Source organism: Maylandia zebra, linkage group LG14 (assembly GCF_041146795.1).
Source record: "Maylandia zebra isolate NMK-2024a linkage group LG14, Mzebra_GT3a, whole genome shotgun sequence".
NCBI classification, from domain to species: domain Eukaryota; kingdom Metazoa; phylum Chordata; class Actinopteri; order Cichliformes; family Cichlidae; genus Maylandia; species Maylandia zebra.
Genome location: NC_135180.1, coordinates 17512630 through 17530941, shown reverse-complemented (window position 1 = coordinate 17530941; position 18312 = coordinate 17512630). Strand labels below are relative to the sequence as shown.

General features: G+C 39.8%; 1 protein-coding gene across 1 annotated transcript; it reads right to left on the bottom strand.

Moving 5' to 3' along the window:
- Positions 1 to 6146: 6146 nt before the first annotated feature.
- Positions 6147 to 9212, bottom strand: mmp13b (matrix metallopeptidase 13b). Its single transcript, XM_004543920.5, has 11 exons — positions 9113 to 9212; positions 8841 to 8951; positions 8477 to 8604; positions 8225 to 8373; positions 7991 to 8116; positions 7731 to 7886; positions 7510 to 7630; positions 7194 to 7327; positions 6951 to 7110; positions 6745 to 6848; positions 6147 to 6660 (listed from the first exon to the last, which is right to left on the bottom strand). Exons 1-11 carry the CDS (start codon positions 9203 to 9205, stop codon positions 6560 to 6562), a joined length of 1383 nt encoding a protein of 460 aa, XP_004543977.3. The 5' UTR covers positions 9206 to 9212; the 3' UTR covers positions 6147 to 6559.
- Positions 9213 to 18312: the final 9100 nt, after the last annotated feature.

Here is an 18312-nt window from a genome sequence, read left to right as displayed (position 1 = left end):
ATCCTGCCTTGTATCAGCAGTTCAGACTGCTAGTGGTGGTTTTTGGACCCTTTGGTACCAACTGGGCAATGTGTAAAAGTCACAGCCAGACAGTATTGATGTTGACCATGTCCATCCCTTTATGACCACAGTGTACTCATTGTCTGATGGCTGCTTCCAACAGGGAAACACGCCATGTCACAAAGCTCACATCATATCAAACATGACAGTGACGTCACTAGTGAAATGTCCTCCACAGTCACCAGATCTCAGTCCAATAGAGCTCCTTTAGGATGTGGCATAGGGTAAATTCACATCGTGGATATGCAGCTCAGAAATCTGCAGCAACTGTGTGACGCTGTGTCAGTATGGACCAAAATGCAGCAATGTTTCCAGCACCATGTCGAATCTATGCTACAAAGAAATCAAGACGGCTCTCAACGCAAAAGATTCTCACAGATCGAAAAGCAACCAAGATCTTTCAGTTTGACGTTAAAAAAAATAAACTGGAGGTCGGTGACATTTATGGGTACAAAGAAAGTTAAGTTCCCATGAAGGTAAAAAAACAAACAAAAGGAAACAAAAAACCCCACAGACCTATCTAAACATGTTTTATCTCATCTAATCTGTAGTCTGAAGTCACATCATCAAGAAAAACAACCCTCCCCTCACCTGATTTATCTCACGTTCTGCCTCTCAGATTCGACACAGCCACTTCTACCACTTTTCATTCTCTTTGTTCCTCATTGTAAAGCCCATAAGTTGTAAAGCAATGGCTTTAAGCAGGATAATTAATATTTATTTGACTTTAGGCACAGTGGCGCAGGACACGTGAGTGAAGAATTCAAAAGGAAGTGACTTGTTTCTCTGCAGTGGTCTGGCTGTGAGATGTAATTACTTCAAAGCAGAGGGAAGCTTTGAACTGTGAATAATTAATTCAGGCAAGCAGAACCAGGGTGTTTTTATTAAGTACTCTGTTCTTGCTTGAACAACTATCACACAAATGTAATTTGACCTTCCCGGAGAAATCCTCCAGAGAATCAAGCCATCCAAGCAACTAATCCACTTTTGCTTCATCAATGAGCCCATATTGCTCTGAACGCTGCGAGGTTTTAACTCTTTATTCTCTCTTTTTTCAGTTTTCAAGTTTTCATGTCACAGCAGTGACATTTGGATGCTTTGAAATGCCCTCAGGCTTGTGTGCTGCTGTAACAATAGGCACCAAGGTACTGTGTCAGCGAACTGCAGAGGTTTTGTTTTCCAGACAAACAAAAGATCCGCTCAACTTGTCACAGGCCACAAAGAGCTGCTTGTTTTTTGTTCTGAGAGCCACTAAAGCTGCTGAAGTCTGTACTGCTCCACGGCATTATTGTGCACAAATGACACAACAAAAATCACGTTTAAACTCAGATTGCCATGTAAAAAGGGGCGATGTTTCAAACAGCGGTCTGCAACCTACATGTTGATTGGAAGCCTTTTACGCATGAGGTAAAGCTTCCTCTAAATCACTCCTCCGTGAAGCAACAAGGTAGCTGTGATTTGCTGCTTCAGATCTTCAGATGCTCTTGTGTATTTTTGCTTGTGCTGAACAGATGCCCTGAGTGCCGCTCAGACTGTTAAAAATACTTTCTTTATTTTCACACTCATCAGACACAGTGGGACTCGTCCACATGTCAGCAGTGCATGGAACAGGTCTGATTTTCAAGTTTCAAGGTTACCAGTCCAGGCCTGAGCCTCCAAACACTCACTGCACCACCTATTCTCTTTCATCTAGCATTCAAACTCACATGTCGATGGATGACTTGGGGTTCAGCCTCTTGCCTGAGAATGCTTTGAAACACAGTCAGGGATTGAAGCGTCAACCTTCCTACCGAGCCCCACTCTACGTCCAGAGCCACAGCTGCACTTTTTCTTTCACTTTCAGTGTACAAATAATTAAAAGCCGTGATTGAAACATTTTAGATTATTCCTGTCTGAAATAAAAGTAGTTTAAAAAAACATGATTATACTTAACTGGTAAATGGCTACATATATAGATTACAAGTACTGGTCTACGGCTTTCTACTCAATTTGAGCACTCAAAAGGCTTTCTACTACAATCACCCAGTCACACACACATATTTCTACAGCACTCTTATCTATGACTAAGCGCTTTTATCTGGCATTCACATGCACTTACTCCAGTGGAAGCATTGGGGGCAATTCAGGGTTTAGTATCTGACCCAAAGATACTTCAACACAGGAGTCGGAGATTGATCGTCCAACCTTAACTACTATATTTACTCATTCATTGCAGTAGCTAAAGTATTTATCTTATCTTATAAATGACCCCAATAGATTGGTCTCGGTTTCAGTTGTGAATGAAGGTTGGCCTTTATTTTGTAAAGAGTTTCAGGTTGTGTTTCGTCCACAGCGTAGGAGCGTTTATGAGAGACGATGGTGATTCTCCACGTTAAGGAAGAAATCCTGGATTGTATTACTCTCTCTGACAACTGAGTGCAATGATTACAAAGAGGCCCACATGCCAAATGAGAGCTGGAAACAAAAACAGCCTGCAAACTATGAATAATGATTCTTTGTAAATGCAACGTTTTCACTTGTGGATTTGACTTTTAAACTCTTTCCTTTTACAGTGAATTTTATTTTGGATTCATTTATTATTGATAATTTGGCTTGGTATCCTGATGGGAGGACAGTGCAGTGTTTCCCACAGTTCCTACATTAAAAGTTGTACACTTTTTAATTGCACAGCTGCTTGCACATTTGCAGAAAACAAATATTTGAAGTAGCCTTTTAACATAATGTAATCTCAGAAGGCTGCTGCCAGCTATATCGCCACACCAGAGAGTTCAGTTTACTGAATTTACGACACTGCTTCAGCTCACATCCGGTCTGACTTATCACTTCTCGATGGTCAGCGTGGAGCAGAGTTGGATTTTCTCCACATTCCAGCATCCAGAGGGTGGAAACTTGCAGACGGTGTGTTTTCAGCGCCGCTGAGCTTTGCAAACATCACGCCTTCAGATTGTTTCTTTTCTATTTGTGGAAAAAGGAAGAAAAAGAACAACAAGGAAATGACAAGGTGGCCAGCAGCACACAGAAGGCTGCAGAAAATAAACACTGTGATACTGAACCAGCCAGTTCAGATGGAAATAAGCTGAACACACACACACACACACACACACACACACACACACACACACACACACACACACACACACACACACACACACACACACACACACACACACAGACAGAAGGGTTATATTTGCCATCAGCTAAAAGGGCCACATTTATCAGCTTGATTATATCAGGCTTAACACAAACTGCTGTGTCACTTGAAAGTTGCCTCTATATCTGACATAAGATGAAGACGACACATCTTTTTTGAGAAAATGAACATTTTCGTCAGCCTCATGGAGCGAATGTGCACAAGTTTTTTTTTTTTTTTAAACAAATCAGTCCATTGTAGAGGCAGCAGGACTCTTGCATCACCTCTCTCATTATGGTGGTCTGGACGGAGTTTCCCACAGGAAAACGGATACATCCTGAGACGGCTGCCCTACTTCTCTCTCTCTCCTCCATCTGGTTTCCATCAGAAGCTGCTGGGGCTGCGAAGGTTTCCCCCAGAGGACACCACCTCTGATTTTTTTTGTTTTTGGGGGGGGGGGGATTGATCTCTTTCAACTGTCTCTGTCCATTACCTTCAAGTTCTGATTAAAACCAAATTTCTGCTACACTCTGACAAACTGAAGCACAAAACAAAAAACTAAAACAAGAAAAGAAAAGTTGTTTTAAATAAGAGGGCACTTCAAAATTAAAGATGGGTATGGATATTATGGTCAATTTTTGGGAGTTCAGTGCAGTGCACAAGCACACTGATGGCTAAACCACACCCACTCGAGTTTTGGCTGCTAGATGAGCAGTGGGGCCATGGGGTTAAACCTCCTGCTCTTCAGCCAACAGTATTTTCCAACCTGACCACTGGAAAGATATTAAAATTCAAGGCTATGATCTCCTCATTTGAGTCAGGTTCAAATCCTCGCTTCTGCATTTTGGATGAGTTGGTTCATATTAATGATTTTTGACTGCAGCAGGATCGGGAGAGGTGCTCAGGAGTGAGATAAAAAGGAGACTTACATGACCTTTAAATCCACACGGACTAAAGGGGACTTGATTTTTTTTGTTTGTTTTTTTAATGCTCGTCAGTTGCACTGATTCCTAAAAGTCAACAGCCAAAGTTGCTCAGATTCACTATGAGTAAAAGTGAGTCAGTAAACATCCAGAGACAAGAGGCTCGCTTGTTCAATTTCCCCCTGAGGAGTGTATGTATCCAAGAAAGTGAGCGGCTGTAAGTGCTTCATTTATCTATGCTGAGCAGGACTGGCTGTGCTTTTTTTTCAGTCCCTATCTGAACATGATCTTTAGCATAAGGCTGGTGGAAATGGAAGGTTTTCAAACCACTTCAAGTACAGGCCTGGAGTCAGCTCTAACAGTGGTTACTGAGCCTCCCTCAGCCTGCCTGTTTGCTTAACGAGCTCTCTTGTTTAAATGATTTCTTTGCACTGATACTATCCAAAAATGATTACTTCTACTTAAAATACAGAAAAGCTACATATCAAATGTAAGTGGTTACATCTTTTTGGACACACAGAGATAATTTCATAAAGTTATTTTGATCATGCTTCTTTCAGCAGCATCCTCTGCGTCTCTGTAAGCTGAAGCTTTGGCGCTCATAGCTGAACATCAGAACACGCACACAGGATTTGTTAACCGGTGACGCAGCACACACCATCGCAATACTTTGGAAATGAGCAAATGAGGTGACTGCTTCACTGCACTGTAATTATGTCCACATGATTGAGCCTGTGGATTATCCTGCTTGGCTGGGACTGCACTGTTTCCTAAACTACAACTAGATATACTTTGGTGACCTTTTCAAAAGTGGACAGCTCATGCAGTGGACACGAATCCTTGCTTTTCTTAATACTGCTATTCTTACACCCTCTATTCAGGTAGCCGGCTGTAACAGGTTGGAGGAGGAAGATCGTCTGTGTAACTGACTAGTTTGTTTGATTAACAGGAGCCAATGTTCAGACTGCACCTTGTTTGTTCTGAAAAACATTTTTTTTTCTGTACACTGAGGAATGGATTAGATGGCACTTTGCGGTGTAGAGACTGAAATCTAAGCAGCCGGTATTGACATGATTTAGCATATTAATTCAGCATAGCAGTCATTTGGGAGTCTGATCAAATCAACCTTTTTTATTCTGAAGTGGGCTGTGAAGCACTCAAGCCTTTAATAGGAGTGCCCTCTAGTGAAAAATATAAGCAACTGCATGTAAAAGTTTCAAAAGATCTTAATAAAGTGGACAGTGCCTTTGTTGTGCCAAAAACAACAAACGTTTTCCCAAAAATTTATTTTTTTGTTTTTTATTTTTTGTTTTTTTTCTGTGATTTTGAGTCATTTTGAGCCAGAAATTTGCACCATCAAAACTCCTAATGTCTTTTTCAAGATAGATCTGGTGTAGAGGGTGGCAGGAAATAGGAAATAGGAATTTTTTTTATCTAATCCCATCATGAATCCTATTCACTACAGTCTATTTATGAGTATAAGTAAAGAAATTATACATAAAACACATAGACACATCAGAAATCACTTTTTTGCACAACATGTTAAGACACAATACAACAAGTAAGTGCAATGCAGCTTGTCCTGAACAACACAAGCTCACAATGCTCTGCAAACTTAAATCATCTATTAGCTCACTCGAAGGCTCCAGGAATCATTACAGATGCCTGGAAGAGGATTATGAATAAACCTATTAACGGGTTCATCTGTCTGACTGCATTTCATTATGCATGGCCAGGTTGTTATAAGTAACCATGCAACAGATGTCCAGCTGCTTTTAGCTTTTTATCAGTTGAGCCCACTGATCACACCGCACTAACACAGTCTGCCAACATGTGGGAAGTTTATAACCACCGCTACTACTCCTCTTTAATATTGTATCATAATAATAGTAATAATAATAATAATTCCAGTAAGTTTGGTTGTAAGATTCCTACCATAGAAGGGTCAAATTCTCATATTCCTTCAATATGTAAGACGTTTTTAATCCCCCTGTGTACCACTATTATAATAATAAGTAAAAAACATGACTTCATTCATCAATAATCAAACTTTATTTGAATTAAGTAAAAAAACTGAAAAAGTCAAAGGAAGCACAAAAACTGTTCGGTCAAATATTGAGTTCATAAAGCATTCAAAGAACTTTACCAGAAGATCCTGACATCCAAAATAAAAGTTGGAACAAATATATTGTTGTAAAATAAATATGAGAAAACATATCTATAGAATTTTCCAGCATTCTGTGTCCAGCACTATAGTTAAAATAAAAATCTCTATAAAGTTGAGTTCTTCCTTCTAAGCTCTGAAGTTTCCCTGCTCATACACTGGGCTGTCTTTCCACATTTCATTTTGATATGTATTTATGTGCATAGTTTGTATTGTATTTCTCAAAGCCTGCTTTAAATTGAAATCAATATAAGTCGCCGCTGGATTCTGTGGTCCTTCTCATCAGCAGTTGAGAATGGAGTTGGCCCTTTGGATGCGAATAACCTTCTTTGAGTTGTAACTGTACTCATACTGCATGTGTTCATGGAAGAAGTACAAGTATCCTGTAAAACAGAGATCAGTATCAGTACTGGTGGATAAAAATCGTACCTTTGGATGCTTCTACTCAGAGTGTGACTTTATTATACCATAGTGATAAGTAGCAGCGTCGACCTCATCCTCCATTCCAGGAAAGTCCTCCTCAGTGGATCGTGGGTAGCCACTGTCCATGGTCCCTGTTGCTTCATCATAGCTGTGGGTGACACATAACCATTTAGTCATTCAACACTGTTGAGTCTGATCACTGACAAAGCTGCAGTGTGACCATTACAATCACTTCTATGTCTCCACATACCTCCAGTAGTCTTCATCGGTGAACAGCAGAGTTTTCCCAGTGTCTTTGATGTGCACGGCTGCATCTATTTTCCTGACGCTCTTGGGAAGACCAAGTTTATGAATATATTTTGGGTAACCATCCACAATGTTGTATCCATTCAAAGCCCACATTTGGATCCCTGGTGAAACGTGGAATAGGTTTACGATGTACACGCACTCTAATGTTTATTTAAGAAATGACCAGAAAGTGTGAAGTACTCACCACTAAATATCATAACCAAATCCTTCTCTGGGTTCTCATAAGCTGCATCTACTTTTTTGGGAATAGATGGCCAAGTGGACTTAATCAGAGTCAATTCAGGCTCCACCATCTGAGGATGAATACGCCAGTAGTATCTGAAATGAGGTGTGAAAAAACAGCACGATGAACAGCACAGAATTTACAGAGCTTTTATTTTGGTAGAGCTTAGGCAGAAAATGGAACTCTTGTTCATAGATTGTGTCGAGTGGTTATAGATTAGATATCGTGGTTAGATCTTTCCAGAGTGATGAAGAACCTGATCAGGCTCATGTTGTACCTGTCTTTGAAGATGATGGTTTCTCCTCTGAGCTCTGTGACAGCATCAAAAGTTAGCTCGGGGTCACACTTTTTTGGGGCGTCGGGCCTTGGTTTCACTTTCTTCGGATTTGGGTTTGGACCTGTGGTTGATGGACATGTGGCATTAATCTGCTGTTGATGACAACCAGTCCTCAGTTTTCTATAGGTTAAGCTTACAGTCAAACAGTACAGTACTCCTACCATAGAGGGCTTGAATTCCTTCTATGTCATCTTCAGCCAGCGGGTAGCCTGTAGTATAGGTGTAGATGGGGTACATCAGTGCGCCTGGGTCTGTGGAATGGGACATCCCCAGGGCGTGACCCAACTCATGGGCTGCCACTATAAACAGGTTGTAAGCTGAAAGAAAAAGATGTTGAATTCAAAATATTGTTGGATAATAGTAATTATCACTAGGAAAAAGTTTAGATATTGCTCAATATTCTAATTATAATAATTCTTACCCGATGAATCTTTGGTCCAGTGTTCATCCTCATCAAAGTGAGTGTCTCCTCCAATGCCTTGGCCAGGAGGGTAAGCATGAGCCAGCAGTCCATCAGGTCCATCAAATGGGTTGTAATCTCCATGCTCTGCAGAATAAAGGGTAGACAATGAGCAGGAATGCACCACAGCAACCCTTCAACACTTGTGTTCAATTCAATTGTAATATATCAGAATTCAATCAATAGTTTGTGTACCTTTTGATCCAAAGCTGATCATAATGTCTGCATTGCCCTCGTAAAGCTTCTTAAAAGTCAGAGGAGTAACGTCAGCCCAAACGTTGAGAGCCCTGCGGATGGCTTTGTTTACATCTTCTTTCTTCAGATCTGGTGTGTAATTCACTATCCTGAAACATCAGAAGATATGAGGCAGGGGAAAGCTGGTGAATAAAATACATTTGAGCAAAAATACCTATGTCACCTGTTACTTTATGGCACCTAAATGCATACCTGAATGTGACGTTGTTATTTTCCCATTTGAGGTGTCGAGGGAAGTGGTTGTACTCCCCAATGTCTGGAACGCCACATCTGGGCTCCTTCATCACTGCTAAAGTATTGTCATCTAGTTTCCCTGTGACCTTTACAAGTAAAAGAGATAGTGGAGAATATGTCATGTGAGTACATGTATCGTTTCGATTAACACTTTTGTTATTGTGAGCAGCTGAAAAGAAGCTGGATTCCCTGATAATATTCAACTTTTGAATGGTAAACTTTTAATAGGGAATATACTTTTTTCATTTCTTTGGAAATTACTGGTTATATTTTTGAGATGAGAGATGAGATAGCCTTTATTTGTCAGTTGCAGGTCTTTTACCTCCAGTTTGAAGAATTTCTGCATTTCCTTGATCTTGGCTTGAAGGAAATTTGACGACGTCCGTCTACCTTGGAGACCATTTGGAAGGCCATAGAATCGATGAAGGTATTTCTGTTTGATACAGAACAAAGAACTGTGATGTGAAGCTCATTTAAAAATCAGAAAAGCTCCAGATCAAACATTCATGCTCATTGTAACAAAAACCCCAGATAAAACAGAAATAAAACAGAAGCCAGTTGAAGGCTAGATATTGACTGAATAAGAGCTCTTACCTCAGCTAAAAGCTGCTTGTCAATGTCTTCAGATGACAGAGGCTTAGCAGAGGACTGGGCGGCCAGCGCCAGCAGCAGCACCACAGCGATCATACTTGTTGGCTCACAGTCGTTTACTGTGGCAAAGAAGCTCAGTGGGGTATTTATACTGACTTGAGACCACTTTTTTCCCCCAGCTGTTCCAAGTGATTCATGTGAAAGCACCTACCCACTTCCTCTTATGCCTGTTGAGAATGTGCTTGGGTCTGTAAAACTGCAGGGACTGTGGTTTGAATCTCCTTTGAACTCATAGTTTGATCACACATGTTCTATTTCCTGTATGACCACTACCTAAGACGTTTGGAAATCAATTTATATGGAAATGTCTGTTCGTCAAAATTATGCAACCATGTGTTTGTTTTTCTCAAACGTGAGAAATTTTGAAGAGATGCGTTTTTTGGCAGAAAATACTGTCAGCCTCATTTTTATAAATACATCACATCCGTTGTTATTTTCTGTACATCTTCTTCTTAGGTTACAGTAGATGACATATAAGTGGCTGACTATAAACAACAGGGGATTTTGTGAATTGTGGCCTCATGATCGTCTGGGCCTTATTTTAGCTGCGCATGTTTTAGGATGCATGACTAACAAACATATAAAAAAAAGGATGCGATGAAAGCACAAACTTTTCATTTAAAATGTGATTTACATTTCATGTGACATCATGTGGTTGTAGGATGCAAATGTCCTGCATTTGCTTTGGTGAAATCAGCTCAATCAGATGGACAGTACTGTGCAAAAGTCTTAACCTACCCCTCAATTCTTTCTTTTTCTAGGAAAATGGGAGATGGTAATATGTCTAAACACTTCTTGAAGGACATTAAAAGCTCTTCTTGGGATGTTGGCTGCCTTTTATTCTGTTCTCTGTCAAGAATCCCACACTGATTCAATAATGTTATGATTCAATCACGTCCAAGCTCTGGGGAGGCGAGTCTGTGACTGACTGCGTTCCATTGTGTGTTTTTCCATCCAGGCATGCTTTTACTGTATTGACAATGTGGATAGGATCATTGAGGTGCTTAATAAATGAAACCATGCCAACCAGACACTTTCTTAATGACATTGCGTGCCATTGTGTGGATCAAAATCAGACTGTCTGTATTCATAATTCCATCAATTTTGACAGGATCTCCCATGACCCTGCCTGAAATGTAGCAACAAACCATGATAAAGCCTCCAACGGGTTTTTTAGATGGCTGTAGACACTCACTGTTGGACCTCTTTCTTGAACTCCTCCATACATATTGACAATAATTGGACCAAAATCTGAATCTTTCATACTTAGATTCATCACTCACGTTCTTTCAAATACTATTCATCTGCTGTCAATTGTTTTTGTTTTGTTTTTTAGACTAATAATTTATCTTTTTCTGTCCTCTGCATGTCCAGTTTCCTTTGAGGACACACCCGACACCATATTGAGATATGCCAGGTTTTGGGCTATTACTAAGCTAGCTGGTCCAAAAAAATGCTATTTAATGCCCATCAAACTCTGTTATCTTAGGAATTTTTCATTTATTGAAAAAAAGAAATGGCAACAAATGATGTGCCTTTGTGACAAAGTGGCTAAAGATCCCATTTTAAACTGTTCTTTTGCTAAGTTGTCTGTTGTGCTGAGTAAGGTAAATGTTTTGTGCTTCTATGCTTCTATGCTTTTATAATTCATAGATCAGTGTTATGTCGTTAAAGAAATTCCTCTGAGAATGTTGAGGTCCAAGAACTGGATAAAAAATAGAGTTGTAGATTCTCAGGAACTGCGTAGAGGATTTGGTCATAGCTGAGGTAAAAACGTTGCACATTAATTCAATTCAATTCAATTTTATTTATATAGCGCCAAATCACAACAAAAGTCGCCTCAAGGCACTTCATAGATATAGAAAAAAACCCAACAATCATATGACCAAGGCGCAAAATAACTGCCCATGAACTGAGAAAAGTCAAGCGTGCAGCTGCCAAGATGCCACTTGCCACCAGTTTGGCCATATTTCAGAGCTGCAACATCACTGGAGTGCCCAAAAGCACAAGGTGTGTAATACTCAGAGACATGGCCAAGGTAAGAAAGGCTGAAAGACGACCACCACTGAACAAGACACACAAGCTGAAACGTCAAGACTGGGCCAAGAAATATCTCAAGACTGGTTTTTCTAAGGTTTTATGGACTGATGAAATGAGAGTGAGTCTTGATGGGCCAGATGGATGGGCCCGTGGCTGGATTGGTAAAGGGCAGAGAGCTCCAGTCCGACTCAGACGCCAGCAAGGTGGAGGTGGAGTACTGGTTTGGGCTGGTATCATCAAAGATGAGCTTGTGGGGCCTTTTCGGGTTGAGGATGGAGTCAAGCTCAACTCCCAGTCCTACTGCCAGTTTCTGGAAGACACCTTCTTCAAGCAGTGGTACGGGAAGAAGTCTGAATCCTTCAAGAAAAACATGATTTTCATGCAGGACAATGCTCCATCACACGCGTCCAAGTACTCCACAGCGTGGCTGGCAAGAAAGGGTATAAAAGAAGAAAAACTAATGACATGGCCTCCTTGTTCACCTGATCTGAACCCCATTGAGAACCTGTGGTCCATCATCAAATGTGAGATTTACAAGGAGGGAAAACAGTACACCTCTCTGAACAGTGTCTGGGAGGCTGTGGTTGCTGCTGCACGCAATGTTGATGGTGAACAGATCAAAACACTGACAGAATCCATGGATGGCAGGCTTTTGAGTGTCCTTGCAAAGAAAGGTGGCTATATTGGTCACTGATTTGTTTTTGTTTTGTTTTTGAATGTCAGAAATGTATATTTGTGAATGTGGAGATGTTATATTGGTTTTACTGGTGAAAATAAATAATTGAAATGGGTATATATTTGTTTTTTGTTAAGTTGCCTAATAATTATGCACAGTAATAGTCACCTGCACACACAGATATCCCCCTAAAATAGCTAAAACTAAAAACAAACTAAAAACTACTTCCAAAAACATTCAGCTTTGATATTAATGAGTTTTTTGGGTTCATTGAGAACATGGTTGTTGTTCAATAATAAAATTATTCTTCAAAAATACAACTTGCCTAATAATTCTGCACTCCCTGTAGTGAGTGAGGAAGGTGACTGAAAAGGAAAAACTCAATGCATCATGGGAATCCCCAGCAGCCTACGTCTATTGCAGCAAAACTAAGGGAGGATTCAGGGTCACCTGGTCCAGCCCTAACTATATGCTTTAGCAAAAAGGAAAGTTTTAAGCCTAATCTTAAAAGTAGAGATAGTGTCTGTCTCCCGAATCCAAACTGGAAGCTGGTTCCACAGAAGAGGGGCCTGAAAACTGAAGGCTCTCCCTCCTATTCTACTTTTAAATACTCTAGGAACAACAAGTAGGCCTGCAGAGCGAGAACGAAGTGCTCTAATAGGGTGATATGGTACTACAAGGTCATTAAGATAAGATGGGGCCTGATTATTTAAGACCTTGTATGTGAGGAGCAGGATTTTGAATTCAATTCTGGATTTAACAGGAAGCCAATGAAGGGAAGCCAAAACAGGAGAAATATGCTCTCTCTTTCTAGTCCCTGTCAGGACTCTTGCTGCAGCATTTTGGATTAGCTGAAAGCTTTTCAGGGAGTTTTTAGGACTTCCTGATAATAATGAATTACAGTAGTCCAGCCTGGAAGTAATAAATGCATGAACTAGTTTTTCAGCGTCACTCTGAGACAGGATATTTCTAACTTTAGAGATGTTGCACAAATGAAAGAAAGCAGTCTTACATATTTGTTTAATATGTGCGTTGAAGGACATGTCCTGGTCAAAAATGACTCCAAGGTTCCTCACAGCCTTACTGGAGGCCAAGGTAATGCTATCCAGAGTAAGAATCTGGTTAGATACCATATTTCTAAGATTTTCAGGCCCGAGTACAATAACCTCAGTTTTATCTGAAGTAAGAAGCAGAAAGTTAGCGGCCATCCAGGTCTTTATGTCTTTAAGACATGCCTGCAGTTTAACTAATTGGTGTGTGTTATCTGGCTTCATAAAATGAGAATATTTTATTGTTATGATATATGAATAAATAGAATCATATAATTAAAGAGTCAAGATTATCAAGGTTTTATTATTCTTTTTATCATGAATACAACATTTATTGTAAATTGAGATTTTTAACCATTGCTCTAGGATTGCTCTGGGATAACATGCAGCTCTTTTCCCCATCTCCAGTTATGACAGTGCTTTACTTTTGCTATATATGGACCAGTCATGCCAAGGCGTGTATTTATTCTTTTTTTTGTAATTTTGGATTTTATTCTGTTCCACTTTGTTGGTATTTTCATAAATAATTTCATTATTTACACTCTTAGTAATGCATAGAGGTTAATTTATACATCAGCAAATGTAGCAAATTTCAGTATAATGGGACCAATAGGACATGGTCTCTATGGGAACTTTCTAAACATTTAAAGTTACTCTGTGTAACTGTGTAAGCGGTCTCTAGCGGCATATGTAAAACTTGATTAGACAGAAGGAAGATGTCCTTCCCACCCACTATGTTCAAATACGGTCAGGGAACATGGCCACTTCCGCAAACGGCATAAGTTGATGTGGATGCATAAGTTTGTTGGAAGATGCAATTACATGCTATTCTATGTATATTTATATACATAGAATAGCATGTATATTTTTTATTTAGCATAGCATGGCTTTTTTTCTGTTAAATAACATATAAACATTACAGACTGTACCTTTAAAGTACCTAAAGGTCCTCAAGGAAAGTACAGACATGCTGGCTATTAGCCTACTATTACTATTACATCGCGCTATTGTCTATGAGGAGTAACAAAGCTTTTGGAATTATTTGCTTCTTGTGCAACAGTGGAATTCTTTAGGCAATGAAAGCAGACGACTCCAAACTGAGAAACAGCTGCACTATCCGAAAAGAAATGAATAAAAATTGAGATGGATCAGTCCATATGGGCATAAAAAGTTTATTTTAGACGTAAGCATTAAGAATTGTGTTCAAATAAAATTGCTGCCATTTTTAACAAGATTATTAAGCAATGTTGTATCTGCAGTTATTAGCAAACATAGTTTTGGAAATGGTCTTCTATTAATTTCTAGTAACAATGTTTCGGTAGACACATCAAGTTTTGCATTTAAACTGCTGCACTGTTGGACAAAACCAAGTCTTAGAGACTGTTTTGCTGTAAGAAGTTCAGGTTTTAAATGATCATTGTAGTAATAGTTTGTGTACCTCCTGATTTTATTTTATTTTTTTTGTATATAATCTCCCACCTTTGTCTTAAAAGAAAAAAAAAACATAAAACAAACAGGAATTGTTGCCTGGACTACATACATACTACAGGCCATCTGTATTTCATTAGTGATATCTTGCAACCACACACCAACATCCATATTTGGAGTAGCATCATGGCCTTTAGACAGCGGTTGAGTGCTCCTGACTCATTTTAGGGAAGTAGGCAGTTAGGGGGATTTTTGGTGTATTTTAAAAAAGTTATGAACAAACACAAAACATACACTGACACAAACTTAAGGTAGACATCACTGGTCAGTGCTGTGACCTATTTCTTTAAGATAAAAAATGGTCCTGGTCTAAGATGTAAATCTGTTAAATCCAAATAGCCAGCTCATTAAATGATATAATGTTATTCCTATCATATTGTCCTAACCTTTCACCCAGATTTCAGCAAAACAGGAGATGTATTTACTGGACTCTTAAAGCACACTGTAGACCTACTGTATGACCATTTTAGACTTTTTCAGGTAGTGGAGCCTAACCCGGTTGTCTTACGGGGGGAGGTGGAGTACACAGTACAGGTCAGCAGTCCTTTCCTGGCAAGCCACTTTCAAATTATGGAGAAACCGTGAAACGATGATGTCATACGTTATTACTTTGCTCCCTTTGTAAAATGAAAATGAATAAAAAAAAGTGCACACTTCTTAAAGTAAACAACAGGATACAGTACCAGGAATAATTAGCTCATCATTACAAAGCTGCAGTAGTAAAATGAAATGTAAAGAACATTGTTGCAGCCAGTTTACTGCACAGTAAGCTATTTTTGATACATTTTCCATTACACTTTTATATAGCCTACTTTTTATTTGCAGTGTGGTATTATTAGTAATAATAAAAGCAAATGTTACATATGAGAGTGAGCAAAAACATTGAGGAAATATTAGAGAAAAGGAGAAAAAAGAGAAAGCACTTCAGAAAGAAAGGAGAAATTACCCTTTTGCCTCATTATTCACTTTAAGAGTGATAAGTACGTCTAGACTTCCCGAGTTTTTGTCAAAAACAGTCATTTTAGTCATTCCCATGTGTTCTGGGGAAAGATTTACCCAGGGACTGATGCATAACAACTGCTTCCATTTCTAGTTGTTTAGGATGCTTTTCTTGGCAGTTGCTAAGATAACCAGTGTGGGTTTCATGTGTTATGGTGGAAGTTCAAGTAAGGATAAACCACCAAGTATGTATATTGGCAGAGAGAGGGGATGTTGCTACCCGAGTAGCGCCTCTGTTTTATCTTAAGCAACAAGAGTGGAGATAGTCATCTGTTTTGGAGAGATGGGCTGTTTGTACTTATACAGTAAAAAATAGAAAATGTAACTAATTGTGAATGAGCCATAAATTGTGGTATTAAAAAAAAGATTTGACAAATATTGAAATCAAGATGATTTGTATTAATAAAAAATATTAATATAATAAACCACTTTTCAAAATATACCAGAAAGTTTTTCACAAGAGCAGCAAATCAAAATCAGAAAACCATCAAGTCTAAAAGAAGCTTCGAGTGTTTTGAGTTTGTGTTTCAGTTTGGTTCTTTTGTAGTATTAGTGAGATTTTGTCACTATTATAATAATAATGGATTGGATTTATATAGCACTTTTCAAGGCACCCAAAGCGCTTTACTATTCATTTACCACTATTCATTCACTCTCGCATTCACACACTGGTGGAGGCAAGTTACAGTTGTAGCCACAGCTGCCCTGGGGCAGACTGACAGAAGTGAGGCTGCCATATCACGCCATCGGCCCCTCTGGCCAACACCAGTAGGCGGTAGATGAAGTGTCTTGGACAGGACAGGACAGAGAGCCCGGGAATCGAACCGGCGACCTTCCAGTTACAGATATGCTTCCCAACCCCCTGAGCCTCGGTCGCCCCATATTATGCCCTGTTTTGTATTATGTTTAAATTCTAGTTACGTTTGTGATCCTTTCCTATGTCCTGTTCTATGCCTGTCTGTCAGGTTCTCCCAGGACTCTGTTTAATTACGTTTGTTTGTTTTAGTCCAGGTCTCAGTGATAGTTACAATAAGACAGAAATGAATGGAATACAATAGGATGACCCTTTATTGTCATTTTACATGTGCAATGAAAATTGTGAACAATGAAAGTTCCAGTTTTACTTCCTGTTTTATTTAGTCTCTCAGCTCATGTGCAGTATATTCACTTTTGTGTCCCCTTATCTCATTAATTTGATTAATTAGATTGAGTTCAGGGTCTGCCCCGGGGCCTCCTCCCTGACACGCTGGGGAGATTATATTTCTCGGCTGGCCTGAGAACGCCTTGGTGTTCCCCCAGATAAGCTGGTGGAGGTGGCTGGGGAGAGGGAGGTCTGGGCCTCTTTGCTTAGGCTGCTGCCCCCGCGACCCGGCCTTGGATGAAGCGGATGAAGATGGATGGATGGATGGATGGATGGATGGATAGATTGAGTTCAGCTCTGTTCTTTGGTGTTTCCCACCTCACTAATTACCTGGATTATATCTGAGTCTCCTTCATGCTTTATGCTGTGTGCTTGTTTGTTGGCCTGTTGTCCTTTAGTCCTAGTTTTCATTCTTTTTAGCTCCTGACCTGCTGTTATGGTGTTTGTTAATCTGTGAGCTCAAACCCAATAAAACTCAGCTAATGAATTTATTTCTGTCTCCTGAGTCCTGGATCTGGATCCACACTCTGCCTTCCTCACATGGGTCCATGACAGAAGCGTCATGAGCTGTGTAGTGGAGGAATGTTGAGAACACAAGGCCAGACACTTCAGTCAAAACGGGTAAACTCAAAACATGATTTTTATTAGGTTGACTCACGCAAAGAAAATACAAAAATCAATTAAAGTGATTGTAAAATGCTCTGGGAGCCAGTGCGAAGTGACAGAAAACAATCTGGGGCAGAAACTCCAGTATTAATATTAAATATGGGATCATCCAGTGTGTTTAAACTTACAGTGAAACTCTGCGAAAGGTCAAGGAAGAACTGTTTAATCATGTCTTTCATTTTTTTGTGTGAAGTCCATTACCTTTGTGTCTAAAAGATGCAGTGTAAAAATGTCTAACTGCCTGAAATGGCTTAAGATTTATTAACTAATACATTGTTCATATGCTGTAAACGTGCTTCTCACTTCAGCTGAACGTCAGAAATGTTGTCTGACTTGTTTCCAGAGAATTGCAGAATATGTCTCAAGCCCTACTTGTGAATACAGTGGGGCAAAAAAGTATTTAGTCAGCCACCGATTGTGCAAGTTCCCCCACTTAAAATGATGACAGAGGTCAGTAATTTGCACCAGAGGTACACTTCAACTGTGAGAGACAGAATGTGAAAAAAAAATCCATGAATCCACATGGTAGGATTTGTAAAGAATTTATTTGTAAATTAGGGTGGAAAATAAGTATTTGGTCACCTCAAACAAGGAAAATCTCTGGCTCTCACAGACCTGTAACGTCTTCTGTAAGAAGCTTTTCTGTCCCCCACTCGTTACCTGTATGAATGGCACCTGTTTGAACTCATCATCTGTATAAAAGACACCTGTCCACAGCCTCAAACAGTCAGACTCCAAACTCCGCCATGGCCAAGACCAAAGAGCTTTCGAAGGACACCAGGAAAAGTATTGTAGACCTGCACCAGACTGGGAAGAGTGAATCTACAATAGGCAAGCAGCTTGGTGTGAAAAAATCAACTGTGGGAGCAATCAGCAGAAAATGGAAGACATACAAGACCACTGATAATCTCCCTCGATCTGGGGCTCCACACAAGATCTCATCCCGTGGGGTCAAAATGATCATGAGAACAGTGAGCAAAGATCCCAGAACCACACGGGGGGACCTGGTGAATGACCTGCAGAGAGCTGGGACCAAAGTAACAAAGGTCACCATCAGTAACACACTACAACGGCAGGGAATCAA

Coding starts and splice junctions, on each gene's coding strand:
- mmp13b (XM_004543920.5), bottom strand. CDS start 9,205: ATGATCGCTGTGGTGCTGCTGCTGGCGCTGGCCGCCCAGTCCTCTGCT. Junction 7,111..7,193: donor TTTGGTTATGATATTTAGTG/GTGAGTACTTCA, acceptor ACGTTTCACCAG/GGATCCAAATGTGGGCTTTG. Junction 6,849..6,950: donor ACCGATGAAGACTACTGGAG/GTATGTGGAGAC, acceptor TGTCACCCACAG/CTATGATGAAGCAACAGGGA.